Source organism: Magnolia sinica, chromosome 2 (genome assembly GCF_029962835.1).
Source record: "Magnolia sinica isolate HGM2019 chromosome 2, MsV1, whole genome shotgun sequence".
Lineage (NCBI taxonomy): Eukaryota > Viridiplantae > Streptophyta > Magnoliopsida > Magnoliales > Magnoliaceae > Magnolia > Magnolia sinica.
This window is the reverse complement of record NC_080574.1, coordinates 24,743,818-24,767,427: the sequence shown is the minus strand read 5'-3', so window position 1 is coordinate 24,767,427 and position 23,610 is coordinate 24,743,818. Positions and strand designations below refer to the sequence as shown.

The window sequence follows — 23,610 nt, the reverse complement described above, 5'->3', positions numbered from 1 at the left end:
AGATAGGCTTTGATTTTGGGGTCATACTAACTTTTTGTGTGGCATCAGAGTGGATTTCTATAATCATCCCAATGAGGCCTGGAAACTGTGAGGGTGGATGTCTCTCTCCGAAATGTCTTCTTTGGAATGGCCCACCTGAATTATGGGTCAGCTTCATTTTTTGCCCTGGGCTAATGCAGGAGAGAGACATCTTCACTTGCCTTTTCTGAGCTCATTAGGATGATTTTATGAAATTGGCTCCAAAGCATAGATGCCATACTAAAATTTAAGCCTGAGGCCCAAAAAATAAGCCCACCCATGATCATCTGCCCCATTAAGGAAAACAACTTAGGGGTGAGAGTTGCCCTATACACTGTTTCCAATCAGAGGTCCATCTGGAGTATGGAAGTGAGTGACTTTTGTACCATTCACCTAACATAAGGTGACTTACTTGGTGGTCAGGGTGGATTTCACACCCATGCCGCAAACCTTTCCTTTAATCAATCCAAGGCACTCTAATGATAATAACTAAAATTAATGAGACGGCTTAAGTAGGTAAGTTTTTGTAAAATGCTCTCTCTCTCTCTCTCTCTCTCTCTCTCTCTCTCTCTCTCTCTCATCCAAACAATAGCTTCAAACTTGCAACACGTAAGGGCGTTTGTTTGCATCAAATATCATGAACTTTCATGATACTTCATGATTTATCAGCCTAACTCATGAAAAATTTCATGAAATTTGGTGCAACCAAACACACAATCACTCCATTTTTCTTGCAATATTTTACCATGATTATCGCCAATAAATCATTATTTTACATGTGGTTTCAAAACTGGGAGATGCTGCATTTCTCTTAGTGTGTTATAAGTTATAGTGTTCCTAGTTGCATCCATTCACTTGGACAGTCCAATCAATCAACCCGAACCATACACATTTTTATGGTCCACTAAGCAAAAATCACACTGGTCAGATGATCCAATCCACCTCCTTAATTTGGCATGATTCGTTTTAGCCATCATTTTTCCAAGCCATGGATGGTTAGCTGTGGTTGCCTACCAAAATTCATTCCTTAAAATCACAGGCAATCTATGATCGACCCTGATAGATAGATGGATCAACTTGTTCATTGGACTTATCTTTTCATAAGCAATTTTAATCGTCAATATTAAAATCCATCTATCAAATGGTTAATATTTGTTAATAAGTCATTGAACCATGACACCACTTGCAATGTTAATCCAAGAGCATGGAAAATAAGGATAAATGACAGCCCCAACTATCTTCACATTTAGATTCATGTCCCTTACTCCCATGCTTAATCACAATTTTTTATGTGTTTGGTTCTTCTACAAATCACAATTTATTGATACTTGCTAAAAGATTTAATACAATGCATTCCAATTTCAAGAAAATTCGTAAAATCATCTATCACAAAAATCCAGAACCCTAAACCCTAAGAAACCATCTTTCTCACTTGAAGTTTAAAACATATTAATAAAGACGCATGGTATAATAACCCTAAACGCTAAACCCTAAAACCCTAAGGTGCCATCCTCCTCGCCTTGTGATGCCTTCTCAATGAATGACCATGTGTTCCACCATGCGGTCTCCTCGAAGAATGACCATGTGGCCCGCTCAACGAATGATGGTGTGGCCCATGTAGTGCATGATCATGTGTGTGACCATGGGTCTTGCTCACCTTATGACCATGTTTCACACCATGAGGCCTAGTCCACAGATGATTGTGTGGTCTACTTACTATATGGGCAAGAGTTGACATTTTGTGGGACTGTCTTGTAATAACTGCATTTGTGCCGGGATCCCAGGAAGGGACAATCTCATAACCATCATGGTATGGATCCATCCCCTCTGCCATGATTTGCCAAACTAAGCCACCTGCGATGGTTCCTCCGCTGCGGGCAAAGTTGTATATGTTCTGATAAATGATGCTAAGGAATGCATTCCTACCATTTATGGTAAAGCTAGGGTCTTTCTTCGATTTGCCAAACTCAGCGAAAACTAGTGGCTTCTTTAGTATACTCTTCGAGTCCCTCCAATGACTTGCCATCCACCGTTGCAAGAATGCCAATTGTGAGCCATCGCTTTGTCCTGATAGCCTGTAAATTGTAGAATGTCAATGTTTGCAATATTTAGACACAAGTGAAACAAGGAGAGAGAGAGAGAGAGAGAGAGAGACTTTAGTTGGCAAACTATCTAATTTTTGGGCTAATTAAAGTCCTAACATAAGCCTAAACAATAAATGTATTTAGGGGATGTCACACAATCATCAAAATGGGTCCCATAGAACATTTACCATATGATTTCTCTAATGAGATGACTTTGTATAGGTTATATATATGGAGAAGAGGTAAATGTGAGCTACATGCATTAAAAGAAGTGAAAAATATTACATTTCAATTGACAAAACTTCAACTATTCTTTTATTAGCAAATATATTTTTATGATAAATTTATCCTTTTGACATAGACTAATTATAATGATAAAAAGGTCCACAACTATTGATATTATATACAATAGAGAAGATGATTCAATAAAATAAGAGATACAATATATATATTAGAATGGAAGTAAAAGAGGGTCTTTATCCCCTCCTTACAGTGGCTAGGAGCCATTCCCATGACCCTTAACGAATGAGAATTGAACTCCACAATGACATATATGTCCCGTGTTATTTTAATCCACAGACTTATTTACTACTTTCTCAATTACCCGGAGCAACAAAATACAGGTCATCACATGAAAAGATCAAGCCCATCAGACAATCTTAACCACTCAAATTGAGAAAAAGGACCACATCCCATTTTCACTCTGTTTCGAAGGTTTAGTATCATCTTAATGGCCAATATTTTTTTGGGTCATGACCCATATATGGTGCGCCTAGTGGCAAAAAGCTGTCCACTTCTTGCATTCAATGAAAAATAAAATGAAATACCAACATAGCTTTTCTAGTGTAAATGGGGATATTAGCTAGACTTACCATATATCAGGATATGCATGTATTGTAGCAAAATCAATCTCTCTAATGAGATTACTTCTTATAAAATCGGTCCCAACTTGATATCCAGGATTGTTTATCTTCTTCTCTGGCATTGAATCCCCATAGAAACCTTCCATCCCAATCTCAAGCAAGTGTTTCCTGTCTAGAGACTTTGTATATTTGGCCATCTCTTCCACCCATTCCTGTTTTTGCACACTAACATTAGTTTTAATTAATTATGTAAAAAGCTTATAGAAATCCAACGGCACAGATCAAATGCATGCACACATTTCGATCGTTGGTACGAAATGGGCCATGACACTCACATGCACTGTTCTTCCCGAGTAGTCCACTTGGCAACGCGGTTCGTTCATGAGCTCCCATGCCATGATCGTGGGGTCATCTTTGTACAATGTTCTAGTTATGGTGTTGAACCTAGTTAGAACCCTCTGCAGCACAAAACGTATGTATTGGATCAAAAGCTCGCGCACATACGTACATGCATTTATATATATGTGTATGATCCATGCACGTGGATGATTGATTAGCTTTCTTAATTTACCTTAACATGATTCTTGTAGTAATTCTTCACCACTGGATTCGTATAAAAATCATCGTCACCGTGGATCGGTGCACCTGCATTTTTGGCCCACTGTACATACTGTGGCCTTCCTCCATAGTCATTGAAATTATTCACAAAGCTCAAAATAAGATGTATACCGTATTTTCGGGCCTCTGAAATGACAAAATCTAGTGCCTGTTGTTTTAAGTGTAACATTATTAGTAAAATCAAAATTTCATAATTCATATTATTACATGATCAAAATGCACCTGGAATTCATATATTCAGTATCCCAAACCTGGAAAATATATTCATCGTAGACCCCAGGCGACATCTGTAGAGCTCGATCACCTCCATCGCTGAAGGCCCACGTCCGGCATACGGTGAGGCCCGCAGTGGCCGCTTCGCGGAACACATCAGTGATCTTGTGCCGTTCATTTGGATCAGATGCAACATGCATCATCCAATAGGAATTGAAGCCATTGAAAAGAAAGGGAGAGCCATTCACGACAAAGTGGGTATTTTTTATTGTAACAAAGCCTCTAAGATGGGGACCCTTAGCTTCACAAAGTAGAGCCAATAGAGTAAAAACACCCCAAATGTAGCTGATTCTAGTAAATGTAGCCATTGAGTTAGAGGAGATTTGTGTGGGGCACACATATGGGGTTTGGGTGTTTATTTATAGGGAATTATGGATAGAGAAGTTGCTAGAAATAGTAAGGTTTTGCTTGATTTGGAAGAGCTTTCGGTGTGGTGGGGACATTTGTGGAAGTTAGCTAAATTTAGTAGAGGTTTTAGGCAATGGGAAATGATGGGTTGCACGTGAGGGAAAATGATACGATACGCTATCTCTATCATGACATGATATGGCCCCCTTTCAGCGTCCATGCGACCAGTTGTACGGTGATCAAGATAGTCTGCCTAGTGCACACTACCATGAATGGCCCTTGGTTAAAATATCCACCGCGATGGTTCTTCTAAAAATTAGATTTGTGGCCTTCCAATAGGCCGTAGGAAGTAAGATGATCAAGGGATGCAATTTAGGAGGGACAAGTGAGAGAATGGATGGATAGGATTTTCCTTTTGGTATATCTTTCAAAACAATGGACCATCTAATCAGGATCACACTAAGTGAACCGTCCTGATCCAGCGTATTCACTTCCCCATGGACGGTTAGAAGGAGGCGTGTATCATATCATGATGTGGAAGGCTATATCGTATCATTAGTTTGCATGGGAAAGATGGTTTGATGAAGTGGTGGTTGATGTGAACATGGGATTGGTGTATTAGAAGGCAACGTAGATGTGGGCTCGATTAGGTAATCCACTAAAAATAGATGGGTGTTGACGTGGGCTCATGTGGGTGGTCTGAAATGGGAGCCGTTTAGGTGAAGCCTCACCTCACCCAGACGGTGGGGCCTACCTTGATGTATTTATTCTAAATCCATGCAGTCCATCCATTTTGATAGATCATTTTATGGAATGGAGATCCATATCTCAGGTGAACCATATTTTAGGAAACGGTGATAATTTCTACTTAAAAACTTTTGCTTCCAGTGGGTAAGCTTTTTTTTGTTTTTTAAATTTGGAGCCTCTGCTTGTCACAGAATTTTTTTTCATTTCATTTTCCCACATTATTATTGGGCCACAAATAAAAATTCCTTATTTTACTGCATTAGATGTAGACAGTAATGACATGGCCTAATCAAAATACAATCAAACAGAACATTTCTATTTGAGACAAACAGGAGATCTATACTTGATTTTTTCCCTCGTGGACTTTTTTGTTACCTTATCAATAGGTTGGATGACAAATAAGCATTATTGAAACATTAATGTGAGTCCTTAAGTTTTGAATGGTGGTGCATTTAATCACCATTTTCTCCTTTAGCATGCTACACCTGAGGTTTGGATCTACTTTAATTTTAGACTCATCGCTCGATATAATCTGAAAAAATGGATGGAAAATGTGGCCTAATTGATATGCAGTCTGAGGCCAGCCACATACAAGTGAGGCCTGTCAAATGAACAGCATGATGACACGTGGCACAAGTGGGCCATGCTTTGGCGATCCTATTCATTGGAAATGTGGATAAGGATTCCCAGAAATGTCCCATGTTACAATATCAAATGGATGCTTAACGAAAGATCTAGAACATAGAGCTTGAGAAACACGAAATATCGAACGGCTATGATCTTCGAATATCTGAAGACCTGGGGCATCTCAGTCATATATACCACTGATCCCAGTAAGTCGGTGATCCTGACGGTTAATCTGACATATGCAACATGGATGGGGATGGCTTGAATAAATCCCAAAGTGGAGGATCCAGATGCTTTGATCCCGGACTGTTTTCCAATGACTGTTGTGTTTTAGCTTCCATTGTCTCATTAGGAAGAATGAGACTGGAAGATTTTCAAGAACTCTTCCATCCATGTGTGGAAGCATCAGATCAACGGCTCAGATTACTGAAAAAAAGTGAACTACACGGTCCAAATCAAAGGTAGGCGTATGAGACTTTGAAAGCGAGGGGTGGAATGGTAAAGATGCAATCTTATCAGTGGGGGCCGCAAAAGTGGAAGCGAGGCCGGATTTTCCGTTTCTCGTTTGCATGCTTGGCGGGAAAGAACGGCGACAGTTACGGCATGTCTCACGTGGCAGAACTTTATCATGATACGGGACTCAGCAGATTTCATGACAGTTTCATGCTTGACAAAACCAATCACATGCTCCTATGACTAGCGTGCGGCCCGGGCGTCATCGAAGACGGTACGGTCCTTACCGTGGGCCCCACATTGATATATTTATTTTAACGTCGTCCATCTGTTTCTACGTATCATTTTAAGTCATTATACCGAAAATGAAGTATGTGAAAATTTCAAGTGTACCATGATGGTGACGGACAAGTAAAAACTTATTGTAGGCCATTAAAGTTTTGGATGAAGCTGATACGAAATAAACATGCATCAAGGAAAAATTAAGGTAGGCATTAGGAATTTTTTATCGGTGAGGCTTTCAATCACCAATGATTCCTATAGTATGGTCCACGTAAGATCTAGTACTACTTCAATTTTTGGGATCATGAAATAAAATTGTTATGGTGAATATGAACCAAGCCGTGTCCAGGTCAAACTTGAGGCACTAATGACAAGTTCAGCAGCCAAATCGCTAATGAAGTGATGTCACCAAGCTCTGTAGACCCACCATGATGCATGTGTTGTATCCATACCGTTTAACCATTTGTAGAGACCATTTTATGACATTACAAAGAAAATGAGATAGATATAAAGTTCAAGTGGACCCCGCTATAGAAAATAGTGGGGACAGTGACATCTATTGTTCAAAACTCCCTAGGCGCCACAGTAGTTTCCGATCAAGCTGATATTTTGTTTTCACTTCGTCTATGTTTGTGTTAACTTATGAATAGATCGGATCTCAAAAATACATCACGGTGGGCCCTATAAATGTTTCAACGGTGGGTGTGAATGCTCCCACAGTTTTCTGTAGTGGGTCCATTTGAAATTTAGATCTATCTCATTCTCTTTCTAATGCTATAAAATGATCTCTACAAATGGTTGGACAATATGGATACAACACATGCATCATGGTTGTATTTGGCTAGTGACTTTGTTACTATTTACCGTTTTACTTTTTTCTAATTTATCAATGTTGAAAACTTCTTAGAAGCCACAGGAGTTTTGAATCAAGCGAATTTTGTATTTTCCATGAATAGATGTTTATGCAGTTTTAAGAGTAGTTTCAATGGCAAATAAACATTGCTATGGGCTCTCAAGAAGTTTTCAATAATAAACATTCAATGATTCCTGTGGTGTGGTTTACTTGAGCCGCCCGATCTACCACATTTTTGGGAGTTGGCAAATGGATGGATGGGATAAAACACAAACATTAAGGTGGGGCCAGAAAGATTTCCACCATATAAGTGGATACTGTTGGGGTCATTACCCAATCTGCTTCCGCCACTCACTGCAAAGCCATAGAGCCAAAATCCTGATCGATTGGCAACTCAAGTGGGCCACACCACAAGGAACAATGGAGCGAGGAGGCAGCATCAACCAAAACTAAGGTAGGTTACACCTGCCACATCAACTGAACCTCATTACTGGAAACATCATAATAATTATTTTTAATATCAGCTTGGATTGAAGGAAAAATCAGGAGGTATTTCAGCCTCGAAAGTGGAAAACTGTAATAGACGAGGTTGCCCTTGTAAAAGTTGTGAGCCTCACCATATGTTTCTGATCCACACCATCCATGCATCCATTTTACAGCTCATTTTACTACAAAACAAAAAACTGAAGTAGATTGTATGCTCAAGTGGACCACAACACAAGAAACATGCGAATAATGATGTCCACCATTAAAAACTAAAATGGGTGTGTATACTTGTTCTTAAGGTTAGAAATAATTGATGAACTAAAAATTAAAATATTAGCATGATCCAAAACTTTCATGGTCTCCAAAAAGTTTCAAACGGTAATTGTTCTATTTCAATTATAGTATGTGTTGTGGTCTGCATGAACTTTGGATTTACATGCACTTTGGATTTACCTTGTTTTTAGACTTGTGCCCTAAAATGAGCTGATAAAAATAAATGAATGGTGTGGATCAAACACAAACATTAAAGTGGGGCTCTGCAGGATGGCAGCAGAATGAGTCATGCCCCACCTGGAGGATAATCCATCCAAGTAGGGCTCTGCAGGGCCACCATGATTTATGGGTTTCATCTATGCTGTCCATACATTTTGAAAGATTATATTTGGCTAGGAGCCTAAAAATGATGCAAATCAAAAGCTCAAGCCCACCATAGAGTGGGGATTGAATGCTCACCATTAAAAAATTTCTTAAGGACATTAGAAGTTTTGGGTCAAGCAGATATTTGTATTTTCCCTTCATCCAGGTCCATGTGATTTTATTAACTGTTAAATGATAAACAAGCATAATGATAGGCCCTACGAAGGTTTCAACGGTGGTCACCATTATCACCGCTGCTTCCCATGGAATGTCCGTTTAAGCATGGATCTGCCTCATTTTTCGCCTTATAAGACACTAAAACAACCTGAAAAAATTAGATGAACGGCATATAAAATCCATACATTACAGTGAACCCAATAGAGCCCGTGCTTGGACTGATTTCCATCCGGGTGGGGCAGGACGCAACCCGCCACCGGCTCATATGAATTTAAAAGAAAAAATAATTATTACTTAGAAGCAAGTGGCTAACGAACAGGCACTAAACATGTAGCTAGCATTTATTTCCAAAATTTCATTCCTCACGTGCATTACATGCAATTCATAACTAAAATTCAATATTTTTGAAGTGATGTTGAACCTGCCCTGGCAGTCCATTAGCTCCAGTCCACTATCCATAGACCGCATTAAAAAGTTCATGCCGACCAGATGACACAAACTGCAGAGGCCTGAAAAATGGATGGTCAAGATCATCCTTAGAAGAGATGTCCAGTCACGGACATTCAGGACCATCTGATTACTGCAATTTGAACAGTACCAAAAGAAGAGTGGATGGTATCTAATGAACGGTCCAGATGGATGATGTGAATGCCTATGAATCTAATTAAGTACAGCTATATGTGTGGGAAGGTTTCCATGCACTTAGCCCAGAGCCTTCGTCTCATGGTTTACAGACCCATGGACTTGACCCGACTCGTTTGGCCCTGAGTCATGTCGGGGCTCAATCAACCTGGCTCGCCCGAGTCAGGGATGACTCATGGTATTGAACCCGATCAGGTCTGACTGACTCTGAGTAGACTCGGACGAGTGCATCATACTGTCCGAGTCATAAAGCCATGTTGCTTCCTCCCGGATCCAGAGCCTCTGTAAGCACCAGAGGCAGTGCAGTTCCACGTCATTTCTTCCCAAGTGGCATACATGGACTAAATGTAAACCGTTTATTTGATAGATCAAATAGTAGATGGACCATAGTTCAAAAGTCATACTGTTTAGGCATTCCTAACCCTCTGATCAGTGTCATACAAACGGGAGTTAGAAACAAAAGCCAGCAGTTGCTGACATGTCTGTGTTCAACAAACAATTGCCCATTAATCAGAGCTTAGGATCTTTCAATCCACGTTACTTTTGGATGATGAAATGTCATGGGTGATTTAATTTGAGTGAATCTCGTCCATGGGTGTAACTTTTGAGTGTCTGAGTATTAACCACCACACTCTGCCAGAGTATTTAATAACTTGCTAAAAACCTTCATTCCCAGTCAAAACAGCGAGCAATTTCCACCCTCTTAGACGCACCCAAAACTTTTATGTTCTGATCGTTCCATTTTCCACTTGGCCATTTGTGGACCGTCAATCATAACTGGCCCAATCACCTCACGCAGCCACATCTAAACCGCTAATCGCTCTATCACACATCTATGGGGGCGACCTCTCAACACGCCAACCCTAACTATTGGAGTGGATTCCAATTATCTTGATAAGGTGGACTTAGCTCGATTATTTCTAAGCAAATTCCATTGAACTTAGCCCAAGTTCATACAAGATTGCTTAGCCTAATAAATTGAAGAGGAGTTATAAAATCCTCTGGCAGTGTATGACACTTGATACACAGGCATCTAGATATAGTACGGAAGGCATGCATTAACTTAAATTAAACCGCATAAATTGTAGAACCCAATATCACTGAGTCAAGGTTCCAAAATCAAATTGTTTGAATGATCATAACTTTTGATTCATGGACACTTGTTTGCTTAATAGGATGATTAGATATTTTTCATTTCCAACCGTCCAATAAATGCCCACCAATCTGATATTCAGATAATCAAATAAGCATAATTTTTTTAGTTAATGTTACATCTAAATTTGAAACCCTAATTTTCACAGTTTAATTTGAATCACTCACTCCAAGTTTCTTAGTAATTGATAAGTGGCCGCATATCATCCATCCCACTAAGCCAGAGTATCAAAGGCTTTCTCTAACTTAAAAGAGTACAATGGTTGAAGCATGCATCTTGGAAGTAGTATGCAAGCATAGCAATTATTGAAATTAGAAGAAGCCCTTGTTACAATCAATGCATAAAAAGAAGCAAACCATTCAATCTTTCACTAAGTTCAATGAATATTCTTTCAACCAAAAGGCTTGGAATGGCAATTTCCTCATACATATATCATTTCTCATATGGTATGTGATCTTCTCTTCATTTTTTTAGCATCTTAGGGCAATATTTTATAATCTAATCTTGGAAACGTTGTGAGATACTTCAAAGACATGGAACTAACTTTCTAAGAAAATGAATTTAATATCTGTAAATGGTGTTGCTTATGAAGCACTTAGTTTCTGATTACAAAATGACCAACTTGCCACTCCATTCACTTAAATAGGACAATATCTTCGAGCACCTAATTTCCTCAAGACCAAGGATCACCTGACTTGGCCTGGGTCACAGCTCAACTCAGGACCGAGCCAGACAATCCAAGTTGCCGGATCAAGCTTGATCAACAATCCATTACCCTGTAATCTGACCAAACCCACTTAAACTCAATATACGCAACCTGACTCAATCTGGCCTTTTTAACTGTTAATAGGTTAGACTCAACATTGAGGTTCCAATTACTCATAGCTCAGTGGTAAACATAGTGCATTTTAACATTGAGGTTAATGGTTTGAGTGCCCATTTGGGGTGTGTGTGTGGGTGTGCATGTGTAATGCTAAGGCTATATACAATGTAGCCTTGTCAGTACATGGACAGTTCATCAATACTTATTTTTTGCCCTTTATTTTGTTTTGGGTTGTTGCTAAGGTTGGGTAAGATCATCTGGCCCAACCATCGATAACCTATATGGGTGGGTCAGGTAGGCTTCAACCCAAGTCCAACCCATTTGTATAAATGGAAAACATTTTTAGCCCGAGCCTAACCCACTACCCATTTAGCTTGGCTCAAAAACACTTCAAAAGTGACGCTGGGATGAACGTGATGAGGTTGATCGCCATCTTCCTCAAGAGGATAACTACTCCGAATCCATGAATCCACGGAGCTTCTCTGGACTCCTCACAAAAACTTCTCGAACCCACAAAAAAAGAAAGCAGAAAATAGAAATAAATTCTAATAAATTCAAAATTGATTAATTAATCCCAATAAACGAGTTCACAACCCTTTAAATAGAGATACCAAGCAATGGGAGAGAAATCAGAAGCAAACTACAACTGAAACTCCTAGAATTCGCGACTTAGTATTTATAGACGTTCGTGATATCTACTAGTGCACAAGATTTTCGGCCAAAAATAGTAAGTGTCCTATTTAGCTTCATCAAACCGTTCTCCTAATTATTCTAAGCTCTTTTCACATTGGATGCAACTCCTAAAGCCCGACGGATGAAGAGTTATAATCAAACTAAAACTTACTATTTATAGTAAAAACGAAATTAAAACAGGAAAATGATCGTCGATCCAAGGGTATTTTGCAAATTCAGCTTGCGCAACCTGAGGTTGCAGGTTGGTCGACTAAAGTAGCTCGTTCTACCCCAAAATCATATATTTTACACTCGATAACTCATTCCAGATTTTGAGATACGCCTGATTCAAGGTCCGACGGTCTGAATCACTTTTGTCATAGACCGACCCTTTTATGATCCATCTTAGTTATGAAATTGCCCGCGACTCGCTCTACATAAAAAAGTGGATGGGCTAGTTGAGCAGTGTGGGCAGATCTAATCAATTGCCATCCCTGCTTACAAGAGAGGTTTTTAAAAAAAATCCATCATCTCTTTTATTTATTTATTTATAGGTCAGAGAAACTAACAGGTGCATTTTAGCCAAGATGCATCATCAGTACGGCAGAATTCTCAAAGTCAAGATATTCTATTTCTCCGAGTTCCGCGGAGCTATGACTTTTCATACCTAACGTGCCCCAAGTGAACCATCTATTATCAACAAAGACCGATGGACGGTGGGAGTTTACTGTAGATTGCCGTGTGGTGGATGTTGAATGGACAGCTGCAGGCTCATATTTGAATGGCTTTGATCGGCTAATCAGAGTCTTATTGGGGCCATATGCCATCCACAGTGGACCCATCCTGGGAAATGGTCGACTTTGATCATGGTTGGGCCCACTTGAACACCGCTTAAGTTCCAATTAATGGATCATCGCTTCAATTCTATGTAATAACTAATACCATAGATAAGGCCTGTGGGCATCTATGGTTCAATGTTTCTACTTGGAATTAAATTTTCATACTTTGGCGATGTGAGGGTTTGTATGAGGACACTTAGAAATTGTAATCAGACGGTTTAGATAGTGGGACCCAACATAGATAATTTATACAACAACAATTAGGATTTGGGATTTCCTTCTGAGAGATTTTGTAGGTGGACCACCAATATTCCAGCCCAGTCCCTGAGAAACTGGCCCCACGTTTACACACAAACAGAAAACTCAAATGGTCAGGTACAATCGTTTGACCTGTTACAAATGCAGCTCATCTTCAAATTATCCAAAAATGCCAAATGGCTCTATATTCTCCTCTGGTTAAGCAGACTAATTTTTAGCCAAACCCTTTAGACTCTGAACGGACTGGATTCTACATATACCACATGGTAGGTCCCCACTCTAATCACTGATGGGCGCTCACTCCCAACTTGTTTCCGTCCTTATGGCCCACTTCAGTTTTGATTGATCTGAGCATTCGGCCTTGGGATTTTTTGAGGTAATGCATCCGATCCGATGGATGGGTTGGGTGGTGTGAATACATCATTGGGTCCCCATCCGACCGGTGCCACCATAAGGACTCAGATTGCGTGGTGTAGTCCGCAACACTGGCGCCTCTGTGCTGCTAGAAAAGCTATATGAGCCCCACCACATGAGCCCCACCATAATGCACGTGTCTTATCCAATCCGTCCATCCATTTTTTCTACCAATTTTAGCGCTGAAGCCCACCCAAATCTCAGATGGACCACACCACAAGAGACAGTGGCGATTGAATGCCCACCATTACCAATTTCTCGGGAGCTACAAAAGTTTTGGATCAAGCTGATACTTGTGTTTCCCTTAATCTAGGTCCGTGTGACCTAATCCAAATATTGGAAGGCAAGGAATCATTACAGTGGGCCCTGTTAAGTTTTTAACGGTGGTATTCAATCACTACTGTTTCCTGTTGTATGGTCCACCTGAGATTTGCATCTGCCTAATTTTTGAGCTCATTCTCTAAAATGAACTGTAAAAGTGAATGGACGGATTGGATAAAACACATACGTCATGGTCGGGCCCACGTAGCCTTTCTAGGTGCTGTGTGCTACACTACAAAAGAGTCCCATCACATAGCTTCGTGATCGGGTATATGGAACAGTGACCACTGGCGGTTCCATCGATGAAGTCACGTTTTTCCCTTACATGGGTCCCACGTCATGAATCGACTGGCTTTATTTTTGTGCCAGGGGACACGTGATGTATGTACGAGATCTCTCACATGTGTGAAATCGCTGTGCGTTAACAACCGGTAATCGCGGAGGAATAAGTATCTCCTGAGACAAACATAACCCTAAAAGCAGTCTTGCAATAAAAATAAAGTTTGGCGCCGTTTCCTTGGCATAATCCAAGGCTGAAAGCGCGCCATCAACGCTCCCCCTTTGGAAAAAAAGTAGCCGTTTGGTCTCACGTCCCATTTCCTTCCCTTTTTATAAAAAATAAAGAAAAAATAAAGAAAAAGAAAATTCCCTTTTCCCATAGACGAGGCATTTGCAAGCAGGCAGCGTAGAAGGATTGCTTTCCTGCGCTCGGAAGCTAGGTGGGGCCCACCGTTATGTTTTTGAGAAATCCACGCTGTCCAACCGTTTTTCCACATCATGTTAGGTTATGGGACCAAACTTTAGGCAGTCCAAAACTCACATAGACCATACGACAGGAAACAGTGAGGATTGAACGTCCACCGTTGAAACATTAGTGGGCCCGCAGAAGTTTTGGATCTGGCTAATATTTTTGTTTTTAGATCATCCAGTAGGAATGACCTTATGAACGGTTTGGATGAAAAATAAACATCACGGTGGGACCCAGGGAGGTCTCAACCGTAGGAAATTTCCCTGCCCACCTTCTACTGTCGTGCGGTCCACTGCCTCATTTTTGGGGTCGTATACTAACATTACTTGAAAAACGGATGAAACGGGTTGGATTCCTCACAAACATTATGGTAGACCCACCTAGCTTTAGAGCCAAAAACTCTCACTACGGAAGCGGATTGGCTGGTGTACCGCACACCAGGGAAATGGCTGATGTGTTGACGTCACCAAGTTCTGTAGGTCCCATCATGATTTATGTGTTAGATCCCAACCGTCCTTTCGTTTGGAGAACTCGTCCTAAGACTTTAACCGAAAAAGTAAAACAGAACTAAAGATCAAGTGGACCACACTGCAAATAATTGTGGGGGATTAAACTTCTACCAATGAAAAACCCTTTTGGGGTCACAGAAGTTTTTAATCGATATATATTTTTTTCCTCTTCATCTAGGTCTCTGTGACATTATGAACAGATTAGATGGAAAATAAACGCTATGGTGGGCCCTACAAATGTTTTAACGGTGAGAATCATTGTCCCCACTTCTATTTTTGGTGTGTTCAATTTAAACTTTGGCTATAAATCATTTTTGGTATCATGCTAAAATGATCTCAAAAAAATGAATGAACGGTGTGGATATAATAAATACATCATTTTGGGGCCCACGTAACTTTGATCTCCTTTGAACCGTTCGTACAACTCGGAGCTCGAGGAGCTGCAACGCTCGTCTTCACACGACACGTGTCCACACTAGCCATATCGCTGGTGTGCGGTACAGCAGCCAATCCGCTTCCCTCAGCGACAGGGTACCGCAGGCAATCCGGACCGCAACCAACGGTCGGGTATAAACGAAACACGCAAAACACTCCCACACTTAAAAAAAATGATGCCACTAATTACACCCAAACCCCATTGATAGACACACCCATTTTTCTAATTTTGTTAATACAATAAACCCAACTTCATACCACCACATTACTAGAATTTGAAAAAAATGGTGTATCGATCAATCAAGAAGGATATAAATATTTAAAAAAAGGTCTATAGAAATTCAATAAATATAGCATGAGAAAAGCCGAATTTTGCGTGAAGGTGATTGAGATTCCCTTGTATTCCCTCCTCTATATAAGACATAGATGAATCCATTTCAGTGACGTACAGATATTCGGGTGGAAATGGCATCATTCAATTCCATCTTCTTCCTTTTCTTCTTATTCTTTCTTGCTGTTTGTGGTCAGGCTCACCCCAACTATGGTGATGCTTTGGCGAAATCGATTCTTTTCTTTCAAGGCCAAAGGTCTGGTAGACTCCCACCCAACCAAAAAATGACTTGGAGATCAAGCTCAGGGATCTCCGATGGCTCGACTGCCCACGTATGTTCATGCCATACACGTCTCATTACAACCCATGATTGTGTTTACATTGGTTGGTTTTTATTTTCCTAAATTGAATCTTCTTTGTTGAACCGGTGTTGTGTTTGGTTTTGGTTGTAGCTGGTAGGGTGTTGGGCTCGTTTTAAAGAAATATGGGTATTTTAATCATTTTGATTTTGAAATTCTTAAATGGTATTCTTAACTTGGGAGATAATATCATTAGGAGTGGTCGCAGGCGAGGTGGTCTACCTGGCCCAACTTTGTATGGGCTTGGACATTTTATCTTGGCCCGTACTAAGCCCATTGCTAGCTCTGGCCTTCTCCCTTGAATTACAAATTTTTCCCTCTTATTGCTTTTTAACTTACATTTGAATGCCACAAATCCAAGCGCTAGGAACATCTATTCAGGATATCTTTTTAACCATGGCCCATTTATGATAGTGTCTAAGCAGGTGTACGGTCGTAAACTGCTATTTAGCTGGTCAAGTGGACTAGATCTAAAAGGATGGTTCTTTCATGTTACTAGGGAGATTGTTTTTTGCCAGCATACCTGACTGTCCATCTATTGGGGACCGTTGGTTATTACCAATGGTCCAAAAATTCCATTTTTTGGCCTGCCAGCCCAGGAATTTTTCAGTTGGGTGTGGACCCATGACCAAGAGATACCGGATTGATGCAGCTACTGAAGTTGGCAACTATTCCCACATTCATCCATGTAGATGAATGTGAAAACTAGACTGCACTAGAAAGAAATGGTGCTTTGGTCTTTTTAGGCAGTTTTGCATTTTGGTTATTTAAAAAAAAACAAAAAATTATAGCATGTTTTCTTGACCTTCACACGTGTAAGGCATCCAATCCATGATCAGTTGAGACCCACCTACAGATTACCCCCTGCATAAAAATCAGCCCAAGCAATCACCACGTGGGCCCCACACGTGGGAAACTAGTCTCAAGATAAGTTATACTTTAAAAGGCACTAAACAAATAACAATTATGCAGAGTTTTCAAGTCAGTCAAACCACATAATTACTCCCCCCATGCTTTGGTGGCCCCTTCTCTTGTCTACTATTTATATAATTATCAAATTCAGTGGACCAAACTAACCCTATTGCCTTCTCAAAATTACATCCATAGGTGGACCTGTCCGGTGGTTACTACGACGCCGGCGACAATGTGAAGTTCGGCTTCCCTATGGCATTCACCACCACTATGTTATCATGGAGCGTGCTCGAATACGGCAAGCGCATGGGCCCAGAACTCGGTAATGCAAGGGCTGCAATCCGCTGGGCTACGGACTACCTTCTTAAGGCCGCTACAGCCACTCCAGGAAAACTCTACGTAGGTGTAGGTGACCCAAATGCCGATCACCATTGTTGGGAGCGTGCAGAGGACATGGACACTCCTCGAACCGTCTACTCAGTCTCTCCAGATAAACCAGGCTCTGATGTGGCTGCAGAGACTGCCGCCGCACTCGCCGCCGCATCTATGGTTTTTCAGAAGGTCGATCCAACGTACTCAAAAGTGCTGCTCACCACTTCAAAGAAGGTGATGGATTTTGCAATTAGATATAGAGGAGCCTACAGTGACTCGCTTGGCTCAGCTGTCTGTCCCTTCTATTGCTCTTATTCCGGATATAAGGTAATACATGTGCTCCTGGAAATCCTTTATTATACTATATGTACCTTTTTTTATATATAAATATAGTTTTTATATTAATTTTTGAACTATCATTTAAATGGAACCTTAGTATTAGAAACCATTACATTAAATGGTCCCACAACTTGTAATACGTTAACATATCTACACCTTTCCCTCCCCAATTATTTCAAAATAGATAGAGGTATAGCTGTGGAAATGTATATCTTTATTTGTTGAATTTAAGTTTTACAGCTACCCATCTATCGTTTTGTATATAATTGCTTAGGAAATGATGAAGATACGTTAAAACTATCTTTTCAACGAACATACCATTTTTCTGTAGACATGCAGTTTTTATGAGTATGGTTGAATTTTCAATTGAGGTGCCTTATAAACCTTACATGCTCCCATTTTGAATATAAGCCTGATAAATTCACTAGGTGGGTCACCTTTTATGTTGGGTTAGATCTTTTTCATTGATTGATTTCAATGATTTGGTCACCTCATGCATAGACGAACCCGATTTTCGTGGAAAATTATATTAATGGTGCTGTCTACCTTTATCATGGACCCCAGGCAAGTTGATGGAAGGAGTGGAACTTTGCCTGTTGGTGATTCTTGTAGGTTATCAGTACTATTAAAATGGTAGGCCCCAACATGAAGGACTCCTACCCTCCAGAAAATCAGTATGACTTGTGGGTCTACTAGACCTGTTTGTTGAGCCAGATTGATGGTTGTTCATTAATACAAAACTGCATGATTTCTCTTATTGATGGTATTTATTGTGGGGCCTACCCTTTTCATGGCACTGATGTCTTTACTCGAGTGAGAAATTTTGGCAGGAAAGATGGTGGAGTACCACAAGTTCTGGTACTTGGTCTGCATGTTATTAGTATTTATTCTCTATGTAAATGACCGTAATGCCCATCATTGATATTTCTATATGCTCAAGGTTATTACTCAATAAGATGGAGCTGAATTACAATAATAACCCCATTACGTAAATTTGTTAATCCAACAACTGATTTTGAAATAAAACAGGATGAGCTATTATGGGGAGCTTCATGGCTTTTACGGGCAACCAACGATCCTTATTATTTCGGTCTTTTGAAATCTCTTGGAGCAGACGATTCGACTGACATCTTTAGCTGGGATAACAAATTCGCCGGTGCTCGAGTTATTCTATCAAGGGTAAGTCAGTGGGATTGAATGGCACACAAACATAGTAACATCAATGATCCAATGAGAAGAAATGGAAATGGAAATCCGATATACTAATGGTATTTTGGTCATTTTAAAAAAAGGGACTCAATTACTAATGGTAAAATTCACATCTTTTGCTGTGTAGCGAGCATTGCTCATCAAAGACCCTGCATTTGAACCGTTCAGATTGCAAGCTGAGAATTTCATGTGCAGTATTCTACCCAATTCTCCTTCTTCAACTACCCAATACACACCTGGTAAGAAATTATATTTTCACACCCACTAAAACCATAGTTTCATATAATCACAAAGGCTATCTGGTCATTATAGAGATGGTTAAAATCATTCAAAATAAATGCTAATGAGGAGTAAATTACCCCTGTAAGGGTAAATTTGTCAATTCCAGTTGGTTATGTCTCTCACCGAAGTTTGTACGGCTTACTATAACATCAAATCCGTCCACCAATTGCGGCAGCTTGGCAGCTCGTGTTAGGTGGGGACGTAGGCAAATCCAAAACTCAGGTGGGCCACACCACGTGGAATAGTAGGGATGGGGACCCGTCATTGAAACCTTCCTTGGACTAACGTGATGTTTTTATTCCATCCAAACTGTTTGGAATGTGAACATACTAAGATGAGTGGAAAAACCAAATATCAATCTGACCTAAAATTCTGATGGGCCCTAGGAAGATTTCAATGGTAGGCATCACCGTTCCCTCCATTTCCTGTGTTGTGGATCATTGAGTAATTGGTCAATCTGATTTTTGGGCTTATAATAAAATATCAGCTGACTGAAATGATGGATGGAATGGATGTCAAGTTGTGCCCCCACAGTGCTTTTGTGGCAGGTGCTCCTTGCACTTTACGACGGGAATACCGTGTTTTTCACTTTCTTGCATGCTTATCTTATCATTGACTTGCGTACAAAATCTAAACGGGTCATCTGAGAGTCTACCTTAGTTGGGCCCGACCATAGAAAATCACACCGATCTGAATTTTGGGACATAGCTCATCCAATCAAATTTATTCATTGGGTGGACCACACATGTCCATAAAATTCAAACCATAGGGCAATTTCTCTCACCTGCTCATTTATTTAGTCCAGGTATGGCCAACCCCAATGATCATATGGGTAAGATGTGCCGTCTGTGTTGTTGGTATCAGTGGTTCTGATCTTTCCCACATGTGGTTCATTATTTATAAGTTGATGGGGTTGAATTGCAGGGGGGCTAATGTACAAGATGGGCCAAAGCAATCTGCAATATGTTACATCCATAACATTCCTTCTCTCAACCTATGCAAAATACATGCAGTCATCTAGACAGACCTTCAGATGTGGTAGCCTTCTGGTTACCCCAAATGTCCTCAGAACCCTAGCCAAGAAACAGGTAACTCTTGATTCAACCAACTTAATATATACTTTGATATATAGGGACAACATGTATCTATTACATGGCCCAGGCCCATATGAATATATATTCTATTCCATGGCTAACCCTGAGACATTCCTTAGGTGGACTACATTCTTGGGGAGAATCCCCTGCAGATGTCCTACATGGTGGGATATGGGCCTCGCTTTCCTACTCGGATTCACCACAGAGGATCTTCCCTTCCCTCGATGTCCAGTCACCCGGAGGCCTTTGGTTGCGACGGAGCTTTCCAGTCATTTTTCTACACAAGCAAAGCTAACCCGAATATCTTGACCGGGGCCGTTGTTGGGGGCCCAGATCAGAATGATAAATATTCGGACGACCGCACTGATTACAGCCATTCAGAGCCTGCCACGTACATCAACGCTGCACTTGTGGGCCCATTGGCATACCTAGTTGGGAGCTATGGTTAATGATGTAATTGTATTTGAATTGGAAATGTGTTGGCTTTGTTGTCTACCATTTCTCTATCAATGAAAAACCATAATGGTTTTGCATCTAAATTTCTAGGAATTTAACATTTGTGTCCACATTAAGTTGTCTGTATGCATTTCATGACCACCCGGTAAGGATAATGATTGGATGATGGGGTCCACCACCGCACAAGGACTGACCAGTTTGGTGGGCCACACTTTGTGAGAATGTGGTTGGCCACACTGACCAGCGTGTGTTGTACTCCATTTGGTCAGGTATTGACTATATGGAAATCGCTTGACCGCTGTGTCTGGGACGACCCATGTGTCTACTGGGCCCGATGTTCTATGGGATCTACTGGGGCTTGGCTTTAGACCAACAGGTAGAATTGGGCACTGGGCACAGGAGGACTTGACTCATTCGGCTGGTTCAGACCTGACTTGACCGTAACTGAACGGGTGAGCCGATTTGAACCGTGTAGGCTTTGTTCAATCTGAACTAAAATCGAGTTGAGTTCAGGTCACCCAGTAAGTCAACTCAACTTGACCCAAAATCTGACTCATTATTGAGATGACTCAATCCAAAACTTGAGTCTTACAAAGAATTTTTTTTTTTCAAGATTTGACATTTTAGATCTAAGATGCGGTGTATCTGATGGAGAAGTGCAATTCCGTCATGAGCACTTAGGTTTTGAGCTGTGATTTCAGCCCACGTATACCCGCTGCACCCAACCTGACTTGGTGCTGACTTGACCGAACTCTGTATCTGTGATTGGGTTAGACTTGGTCCAGGTTAGTCCAGGCTAGACCTGGACTCGAATCGGGTCAACCATGCTGGACTTTTTACCGAGTTGGTTCATGTTTGAGTCAAGTCTATTTCAAAACCGGGTCATGTCGGATAAACCCTAACTCAAGTCCGACTGGACTCAATTCCCAGCTCTACCAACAAGTTAGGTGTGGCAGTTGGTCGGTCTTGGGCTAGAAATATGACCCACTTAATGAAATGGGTCAGGTTTGGGTTGAACCCTACTCGACCCCAACCCACAGATATAGGTTAATCAATTGATTGGGCCACATGGTAGCTTGAGTCTATCAGCTGAGCAGGACCTATTTACAGTAACATGAATTGGATTGGCTGGGTCTGGTTTGATGAAATTTTAAGTGGTTCTTTTGGGTTTGGCAATAATTCTTAGCCCGTTTAGTGAATGGCCTGGCTTGAGCTAACCCCAACCCGGCTAGCACCCAACCCATTGACACCACTACTGCAGGTTGATTTGAGACAGGAATTTCAGCCCGATTACCATGTTTAACATGTTTTTAATTGGGCCCATTCCGAGTTGGGTCCACACCCAGTTGTCTATGATGAATGAATGGGCTTGGCCTATGACTGAATTTCAAGATTGATGAATGGGAAATGATCACATACGTTCATGCTTGTGATAATTATCATATGTTCGAGCTGTGTGGGGCCCACTGTGATGTAAATGCCATCTAACACGTCATTAGGTGCTCGGCCTCATCCCATCCTAACCCCAAGATCCCAGATCACAATCATCAACTCAGTTGGGCCTTCACAGATGTTCAAGCATGAGATAGTTACCATAAGTTGGAGCTGTGTGAGGCCCACCGTGATGTGCGAGTGCCATCCAACTCATCTGTGATAAGCCCTCCACCCCACAAACACATGCACCCATACCCGCACGCTAAAAGATCATAAAATACATCATGATCCACAACTCAGGTGGGCCACACAAAGCGAGGGAGGCCCACCATAGAAATTTGAAGATTTAATGTGGGGTCCACCGTCTGTTCATAGGTCATGATCCGACCCATTCATCAGGTGCAACCAACTAGGATGAATGGACACACGCAACCTTAAGCAATTCCAAAAACTCAGGTAGGCCACAACAAGTGAATGTATATGTTTTAGAGCATTGATCTTACATAGCTTCCTGTGGTGGGTCCACCTCAGTGTTGGATCTGGATGATTCATGGGATGTATGGTGATAATGATGAGGCACGGTTTGAATTTCCACATACACATTACAGGTGGGACCCACACTAAAACCGAGTATGCTGTTAATCGTAACAAACCAAATGCTAAACAAGGCAAGAAACGGTCATCCAACAGCATCATGCCACGTGTTGCCATCAGGTCCTCTCTCTCTCTCTCTCACCACCTTTGACCTTCATATACCTTCACCTTCTCTGTCTTTCTTTGAAAAGCTAACACAAATCATCCATCACCATCGGCAACAATGATTATGAGCCGGAAAATGACGCCGGGACCGAGAGCAGTTCTTCAGATCCTCATCTGTTCTTTCACCGCCGCTTGCGTTTCCGGCCACCCCGACTACCGGGACGCACTCTTGAAATCCATCATCTTCTTCGAAGGCCAACGATCAGGAAAGCTTCCGTCTAACCAGACCATATCATGGAGATCCGATTCCGGGCTCAATGACGGCTCTTCGGATAATGTAGGTTTTATCTCAACACCATTTCATCTTCTTCGATCTTGGGTGACATTTTTTAATGTCTATTTCCACTTACACATGCATGCATGCATGTATGTATCTTCTCTTTCCATGCATGGATGGAGCCCATGACTTATATGTTGCAACCATCGCTTCCTTTTTACAATTATAAGTTTGTATGGATGCATGGGCACGTATTTATGTGCGCACTCATGAGACCCGAACATGGTTTGTTTGTAGACTCGAGACTCAGATCGAATTGTTGGGTCTCGAGTCGAGTCGTGAAGCATGCAGGTCGGGGGTTGTACCGGCCCATCCGATATAGGAAGTGTTGGAATATTTGGATGAATTAAATAGAGTATAAAAAATCGAGAATCAAAAAAGAAAATAAAATTTTGAGAAAGAAGGTTATTGAATTGAGTCGAGGCGTGATTGAGTCACTCGGCTTGAAATCGAATTTACTCTCCTTGAACAACGTCCCCAGTGCAACAGGTTTCCAGAGCAATCGAC

At 41.0% G+C, this 23,610-nt stretch overlaps 2 protein-coding genes across 2 annotated transcripts; one reads left to right on the top strand and one right to left on the bottom strand.

The window, feature by feature from the left end:
• Positions 1-1,328: 1,328 nt before the first annotated feature.
• On the bottom strand, positions 1,329-4,168 carry LOC131227702 (mannan endo-1,4-beta-mannosidase 5-like). Its single transcript, XM_058223506.1, has 5 exons — positions 3,835-4,168; positions 3,537-3,731; positions 3,301-3,423; positions 2,975-3,177; positions 1,329-2,093 (listed from the first exon to the last, which is right to left on the bottom strand). Exons 1-5 carry the CDS (start codon positions 4,162-4,164, stop codon positions 1,517-1,519), a joined length of 1,428 nt encoding a protein of 475 aa, XP_058079489.1. The 5' UTR covers positions 4,165-4,168; the 3' UTR covers positions 1,329-1,516.
• An 11,541-nt stretch (positions 4,169-15,709) lies between these two features.
• Positions 15,710-20,716, top strand: LOC131236704 (endoglucanase 3-like). Its single transcript, XM_058234071.1, has 6 exons — positions 15,710-15,942; positions 17,077-17,580; positions 18,622-18,771; positions 18,929-19,040; positions 20,008-20,171; positions 20,297-20,716. The coding sequence occupies exons 1-6, from the start codon at positions 15,745-15,747 to the stop codon at positions 20,624-20,626; spliced, it is 1,458 nt and encodes a 485-aa protein (XP_058090054.1). The 5' UTR covers positions 15,710-15,744; the 3' UTR covers positions 20,627-20,716.
• The last annotated feature ends 2,894 nt before the right edge of the window (positions 20,717-23,610 follow it).